Source organism: Perissodus microlepis, chromosome 4 (assembly GCF_051167445.1).
Source record: "Perissodus microlepis isolate ML-2025 ecotype Zambia chromosome 4, ASM5116744v1, whole genome shotgun sequence".
Classification (NCBI taxonomy): Eukaryota; Metazoa; Chordata; class Actinopteri; order Cichliformes; family Cichlidae; genus Perissodus; species Perissodus microlepis.
The window spans coordinates 13188179-13195737 of record NC_140464.1 but is presented as its reverse complement, the minus strand read 5'-3'; the positions used below and the strand labels follow the sequence as shown (position 1 = coordinate 13195737).

At 41.2% G+C, this 7559-nt stretch overlaps 1 protein-coding gene across 1 annotated transcript; it reads right to left on the bottom strand.

The window, feature by feature from the left end:
- fscn2a (fascin actin-bundling protein 2a, retinal) lies at positions 1-7559 on the bottom strand. The gene is made up of 5 exons (XM_084925875.1): positions 6469-7559; positions 2869-3025; positions 1111-1232; positions 863-1030; positions 1-758 (listed from the first exon to the last, which is right to left on the bottom strand). The coding sequence occupies exons 1-5, from the start codon at positions 7289-7291 to the stop codon at positions 553-555; spliced, it is 1476 nt and encodes a 491-aa protein (XP_084782001.1). The 5' UTR covers positions 7292-7559; the 3' UTR covers positions 1-552.

Below are 7559 nucleotides of genomic sequence, written 5' to 3'. Positions count from 1 at the left end.
TTTTTTTTTTTTTTTTTTTTTTACTTTTGGAGATGTAACCTATTAAACTTCAGCTTCAACAGAGGATGATTTTTGTTGCTATCTATTAACAAACTCTCTGGGTAGGTTAAGCAGAAAATTTGTCAAAGTAACAGCAAACAGTGAGAGGTGCTTACATTCTTGGCAGTAACACCCTGTGTTATGACCGGTTGGTATGGCTGCCCTCAAAGATATAAGGTTGCATATTGAACAAAGCCTGACTGAAAGAACCGTGACAGCATTTCTTGTCTCCCCATTTGTGAAATTACAAAAAATGACACATTTTTCACACAGTATGTGTCGTTTGATGTTGGCATTTTTGAAAGACAAAACATCAAAGAAACATATCTTTCTAAAGTGTTCACTTCTTCCCAATTTCAAAAGAAAAAAATCAAGCCAAAAAAAAAAAGGAAAACAAAACAAAACAAAAAAGGCAGGAAAATATTTTCCAGTCAGTCTGCTTCATATGACCTGGTAAAAGCACATCCTGCCCTTGCATTATAGGCCATCACTGAAGACCCACATTGAAGGGAATCAGTACTCCCAGAGAGAAGATGCATCGACAGATTTGCCATCACACATAAGTGTGCCTCCCTGGTCTCCACGAAGGTACTTGTCATTGGAGCCCTTGATGGCGACACGTCCATGTTCCAGGAACTCAAGGAAAAAGTTCTCTGACTTTTCTCCATCTGAGCACACCAGGCCACTGCTAGAGACATACCAGAACTTTCCATTCACACCTACAGAAGAATACACATCCATTAATAATACAATTAATAGCTATTACATGGCAACAAAATGCAAGTGTACTCATTAAAATGTAATATGTTGTGGACACACTGACTTTTTATATTGTAGGCGCCGTCGTTGAAAATCAGTGTGAAGATGTCATAGACGGATCGATTCGCATCTAGAGTGTTGGAGTTCTTGTGGTGACACACAAAGCCATTTTCTCCACGAAGGATCAGCATAGGGCGGTTGATGAGTTTCATCAGGAACAACTCATCATCAGCTGAAACGAAGGATAAATACGTGGTGGGAATTTCAAACAGACACAGCTGACTCTCCAGCATCTTGCTTAAAGGCACGTACCCACTGTATCGCTGACTGCGGAGAGCTGCCCATTCTTCTTTGTACACACGTACTTTCCATTGCTTGCTTTGAGCGCTACTCTTTGTCCCCTCCATTCAATATCAAACATTGTGTTGACCTCACTGGGTAAACGACATAGACAGGCAGAAGGAGAATCAGACGTGAGATATAGACTTACCAGGATTTCGACATTGATTACCTATGAAATGCATTTTGAAAACCACAAGAAGTTCTGAAATGACATTGGAGTGTTTTCCACAACAAGAGGCAAATCTTCCTTGGGGCAGTTAAGTTTCACCGTTAACTGTGATTTTCTTGTGCTTAGATTTAAGGACAAAAACCACTTGGTCAGGATTTATAAAAGGCAACAGTTTGGATTGATAATACCAATAATAACAACTGCACTAACAACCAAACCAGTGGGAGGATAACCTGTGTCTACAACTAAGTTACAATTGTGAACAAACCCAATCTAATTAAAATAACAACTCATCAGGAATGGTAACATTTTAGAGTTAAATACAATTCTTAAACACACAAAGTGCACACTTGAGAACTCTTGAATTTAGTAACTCGAAGAACACACTTTAGTTGTGACTTGCACAACAACTGTGTTTCTGTATCCTTTTTTCCTCCACTCAACCCCAGCCGGTTACAGCAGATGGCTGCCCCTCCCTGAGCCTGCTGGAAGTTTCTTCCAGCAGAACCACTTTCTTGTTAAAAGAGAGTTTTTCCTTCCCACATTCCTTCATCTTGAGGAAACTATTGTACTGATTTGTCTCTATATAAATAAAATTGAATTGAATCAATAGCATATTTTGGATGATACCTACATATCAATGCTTCATTTCATCAGTAATTCAGAAGTTTTTTGATCGAATACCCGTCTTCAGGCCTTTTTCACTTGGGTTTAGTTATTTTGTTGTTGTTTTCACCAAACACTTTTGTAATCTTCAGATCATGGACTTGTTATCCTGACATTCTCTTGTAAAATTTTGAATTTATTGTTCACACATTGATTGCATGACACGGAAGCAGGAAAACAGCCCCAGGCTATGATGTTTTGCTGTTTGGGTGTAGTGTTGTTTTTTTGTCTTCCCAGTTATTGGGGATTTGTGACAAATTTTTTTACTTTTGTCTCCCCCCACAGGACATTGTCCCAAGTGTTATAGTATGTCTTTTTGGACTGAATAATCAGGGTTTTTTTTCCTCACTCTGTCCAGAATATTCTTTGTGTGATTTTTAGCAGAGTAGTAACAGAGTAGTGCAAGTCCTGAATTTTCTCTATATGTGGACAGTTTGTCTTATTCTGGACTGAAAAACATTTTCAGTCCAGTATATGTTTGTAGCATTGTATGTTGTAACATTTTCTAGTTTTCTGTATCTCTCTAATGCTTCTTTTAAGGTGCTATAAAACTGATTTTGCCATACTTCACACCATACTACTCAAAAAGAACAGATTGTCATTAATCCGACTTCATATGTTCTAAAATTATTGAGAGGAGTATATATCAAGTCACATGTTCCATCTTATGTATAGACTAGTTTGTTAAACTTGAAGCGATAGCACCTCACAGTGGCCTGTGAGGCCATGATTTAATTGGATGAAACAGTGTAGTTAGCATGCTAATTTCAGTAGATATGTCTGCAGCACACAGTGCAAAGACGTGTCTAGCGTAACATGGAAACTGTTTAATATTTCTTCACGTTAGTATACAGGTTATACATAGCTCCCGCACAGCTTTAATAGCTACTTACACCTCTGTGGCAGTGGATTGGATCTCTCCATGAGTCACTAATGTCCAGTAGGATCCGCCATTGGTTCTGAACATAGACTTTTTGCTTTCCTTATCTATCTCCATCTGAAAGGTCTCCATGTCTGTCTCCACGTCCTGATTGGCTGAAATACTCACTCCTAGTAATAAAGGGAGGAAGAGATAACATTGATAAGTGTGTCTTGGTTAAATGGATTTTTTATTATCATTTTTTTTATTGGTTTATATGGTTTACTGGTCGGAATGCCCTTTGCTTTTTATTGAGTGATAGATACTCAAGCTATAGCATTGCCAAACAGATTGTCTGTGCATAACGGTAATCCACAATCGTTTTAGTTGCTCCAAAGGTTTTAGCAACAAAAGTGTTTCTGTCGCTGTTGACTCCAGTGCATGCTACCATCTGCTTCAAGACTCCAGCTTGCTCTAGTCTGTTATATATCAGCTCTGCTAACCAAGGTATGTGTGATAACAGGACAAGTTGAATAATATGTGCTAAAATGAATATTACATTTGCATTTACCCTATTCTAAATGTTACACTCACAACAAGTCTCAAGTATGAATCTTTTTTGCCTGGTAGTCTTTTTGATGGCAAAATCAAGAAATTGTCTTTAGGTTGGTTTTGAGTAATAGCAGAATTTTTTTTATTTTTATTTATTTATTTATTTATTTATTTATTTTTTTGCCTGTCCCGTTTGGATCTTTAGCCATCAGAATTATTGTCTGCCAAGCGGATTCACTTTACCAATTGGATCATCATGGCCTTGCCATATTGGTCCATTTGATTGACCTTTATCATAATTATGTATTGATTTGATTTGATTTTCGGTTGTTACAGACGGGACAGACATGACTGGGGGATAGGACAGGGAGAAAGAATGAAAGAAAGAGAGACAAAGAAAAATAGAGGGGAGAAGAGATGGTGAGAAAGGGGGGAAGAAAAAAAAAGAAAAACAAACAAAACACCTGGATCACCTGTATGGAGATAAGAAAAAACAGAAGGGAAAACAAACAAAAAAGAGCAACATAATAAATACAACACCATCACAATAAACTAGCTAACAGTAGATAACAGTAGATACTAAATATTACATGTTATTGTGCAGTATGCAAGATTGACAGCGCACAATGTGCTTTGAGGTAGCAGCCAAGAAAGATGTAGAGCCCCAAACGAGAGGTCACCCAGCAGCCACGGAGCAGAGGCCAGAGGGGGTTGCAGTGACGTGCCTGCAGGCTCTGCCGGCAGCCAGCTGTGCCAGAGAGGACCGGGCCTCAGGCCCAGAGGCCTGAGGGCACCCCACCCTCCGGAAGGGGCCCAGCTGGGCCACAGGCGCCAGGCCCCGCCAATCGGCCACCAGGAGTGAGTCGGCACATACATGAGCGCCCAGCCCCAGACACCAAGAACCACCAACACACCAACGTCTGAGGGCATCAGCCACTGGCAGGGAGTGTGGTGAGGGGAGATAGGCCTCCATACCTCGGAGAGCCTGAGATGTTCCCAGAGAGGTAGAGTCTAAGACCCAAGCTGACATATAGACACAGACGAACAGGCGCACGCAGACGCAAACGTGCATGCCCACCCCCATATACATAAATAAATACTCGGCACTCACCCGACGTGGAGACAGACACAAATAGACACTGTACACACATTCACACTCCCCAAACATACTCTATATCCCAGGTCCGGGTACCCCTGCCACTGCAGAATTTTTAAGATTTGCATTTGTTGAATTTCTAAGGTAAGTTGCATGCTTTTGCCATTCTTCCCTACCAGTGAACTATATAATCCATCTATCAGTCTTTCAGACCCTAAGGTCTCAATACGGTTTGACTAAGAAATCAGTTGCAGCTTTTCAGCCAATAACCAGCATTTGCTTTCTTAAACAAATTTCATGACCTCATCTCACGTGACCTGTTTTTCTCCTGTTCTCTAACCACAGGCGCCTCACTTGCAGTGAGTCTATTGTTTCAGCCCCTAATCCGCATGTCACATAAACTCTGGTGGTAACACAGACACGTATAACTGAACTGTGTCTGCTGTAGTTCAAATTAGATGCCACAGAAATATCCTTTAACCTTTCTCTTAATCCCGTTACAACCCTAATCCCCCTCAGTCACCCCTCCACCCTTCCTGTTCATTCGCTTGCTGTAATTCCCTGAGTGGCGAAATGCAAATCTGCACGGCAGGGTCCAGTAAGCAGCTTTCAGAGCCTTGTTCCTTAAAGAAACGTGGAGCTGCCACAAGGCAAAACAGTACTGGCGAAAATTAGTCTTAACCTTCTGTTATGTAGATGAACTGTCAGGTTGCTGAAATATTTCCCTCATAGTAATCTCTTTTAATGCAGAATATTATTCTTGCATAAGCATAATAATGTCTGCAGCCCAACATTAGTCTGAGAATCCCCTTCCCACTTTTCACTATAGAGGTAATTTAACAACAGAGTTGTCCTACAGTGATAGTTGTTTGAATTATTGTTTTAATTGACTCTTAAAGCTTGAGAAAAACTTGGAAGAAGAAAAAACTATCTTCTCCTTGTCCTGCTTCATCTGCATAATATTACTGGGCAGAGCAGATCACATCAACCAGCCTGAAAGAAGATCGTGTGCCTGAGCTGTCTGCTAAGGCCTGGCTATAGCTGCTAACACCTCACTGTCACAGTAGTTAACTATAGATCCACATAATTTGGAGAAAGGTAAAAGGTAAAGAGCGTGTAGCTGTAAGGCTTAAAGTCCATTGATGGTAATTGACACCACTGGGGCACAGATCTCTCCTGGAGTCATTTGCACACTACTTAATCTTCAATGGACACAGTGGAAATGACAAAGCCCATTACTGCAACTGCCTTCACAGTTGCCATCAACCATTCCAACATCCAGGCAAAAGTGGCAGAGCTTTATATTCCTAACTGGTAAAAGATAACTCATTGCTTTTTTCTGGTTACTACAATATAGCTATAAATATGTATTTTTGTAAACCTAGACCAAGTGGAGTTCATTATCATAGACAGAGGCAATGTTCTACTCAGAAGACAAGTCATGACCTCAATTGTGCTGGTTTGAACTGTTTTGCTTTGGCTGAACTCTCAGATAACCCCAATAGCTACACCTAGAAAACAATCGACGTAGCCATCATAGCTCAGTTCTTGAATTACTTTGCAAAGTCCCTGCTGATTTAAAGAGAGGCATAATGCTGCAATGAGACTACTTATCAGAAATCAAATGTACTTGGATAAATTATTATTGCATATAATCAGAAATAGAACTTGTTCTTTCCTTTGGCGTGTACTTATTCTAGCTGTTTATCTCACATGTTTATGCTCTTTTTGGTGTCTGCTTGTTACAATTAATGCATGAATGTTTACCTAAAGATTTTATGTCTTTGCAAATGCTTAAATCGAATTGTTTACCCTCTCAGACTGTCGCTCATTAAAGTTATCCCCTCTTTAATGATTTTGAATCTGATACTCAGTTAAGAATAGTATACTGTAAGTATAGCCTTCTGTTCATCATTTAAAAAAGCAGAGCTGTAATGACACGAAGAACGCACTTATTTGTATTACACTGCATTGGATCCAAATTACCTTGCTTGACTGAAACAAATCTTTTATTTGCAGCTTGAAAAACTACTTGTGGATGACTCTCTTCCAGATCGAACAGCTCGTCTTTTCCAGGCTTGGAGCATCGGCCTGACCGCAACGTTCCTGTGGGTCCCACCGGGGCCAGGTATTTCCCATCACAGTCCTTAAAGGCCAGCTTGCCAGATTTTAGCTCTAGAGTGAAGCTAGTTGCATTGGTATTCTCCTTCACAAGTTTGCCGTCGTTGCTGAGGAAACGGCTGTCACAGGTCTTCAGGCTGTACTTGCCATCGAGGTATACCAAGGTGACGAGGGAGTCCACTCCCCAGGGAATGTTGCTGTCCACAGATATCTCTCCATCTGAAGCAGAGAGATGAGCATAGCGCTTACGTGCCACACTGAGAAGGCTGGCCTGTGGATGTAAAGCCAAATGGACGGCCCACAGCTCTTGTTCCCCAATGATTTGAGCAAAGCAGGACAAATAGTCTGCCGAGCCACCAAAGTAACGTTGAAAAGGTTCTGATTGCAGAGCCCAGCGTCCGTCAGCTTGGGGCACGATAAGAAAACGGCATTCAGGATCGCGCTTCTCTGCCCCACATATGATCTTACCATCTTTATCAGAGGCCAGATAGCGTCCCAGGTGGCTGCGGAGGAAGACTACTTGCCCATCTTGCTCATCCTGCTCTAAGGTCCAGATCTGTTTCTTCTTCATGCTAGTAGCCGAGGCGTTTACCTTGAATCCAAAAGCCTCAGCCGTCAGGTAGCGGTTCTCATAGTTGATGAGGCCAAACTGCAGCTTCAAAGCTTTGTTAATTCCATTTGTAGACATGCTTGGACAGGACGCACGTTACAGATTGCGTGTAGAGAAGGTTAGGACAGACAGAGTAATGAGAAATGAAGAAACTCAGGCATGAGACTGAGCAGTAACAAGTAAAATACTTGATTTCTCTCCTCTTCTGTCTCTCAAGCTGTGAAGTAGCTCCACTTATCTCCCTTGATGGAAGTCCTTGCTTCTCTTGTCACTTTCTCTGTTTCCCCAGAGGGCTTGCTCAGGCACTTGCTCTTGGTTCCCTAATGAGTTAGGATTAAAATCAGCA

What these genes read in the sequence shown, in the direction of transcription:
- fscn2a (XM_084925875.1), bottom strand. Translation starts at nt 7,291, where the DNA reads ATGTCTACAAATGGAATTAACAAAGCTTTGAAGCTGCAGTTTGGCCTC. An exon ending in ATTTGTTTCAGTCAAGCAAG is followed by an intron (nt 3,026 to 6,468) that starts GTAATTTGGATC and finishes CTTTATTACTAG; the next exon opens with GAGTGAGTATTTCAGCCAAT. An exon ending in CAATCCACTGCCACAGAGGT is followed by an intron (nt 1,233 to 2,868) that starts GTAAGTAGCTAT and finishes TCGTTTACCCAG; the next exon opens with TGAGGTCAACACAATGTTTG.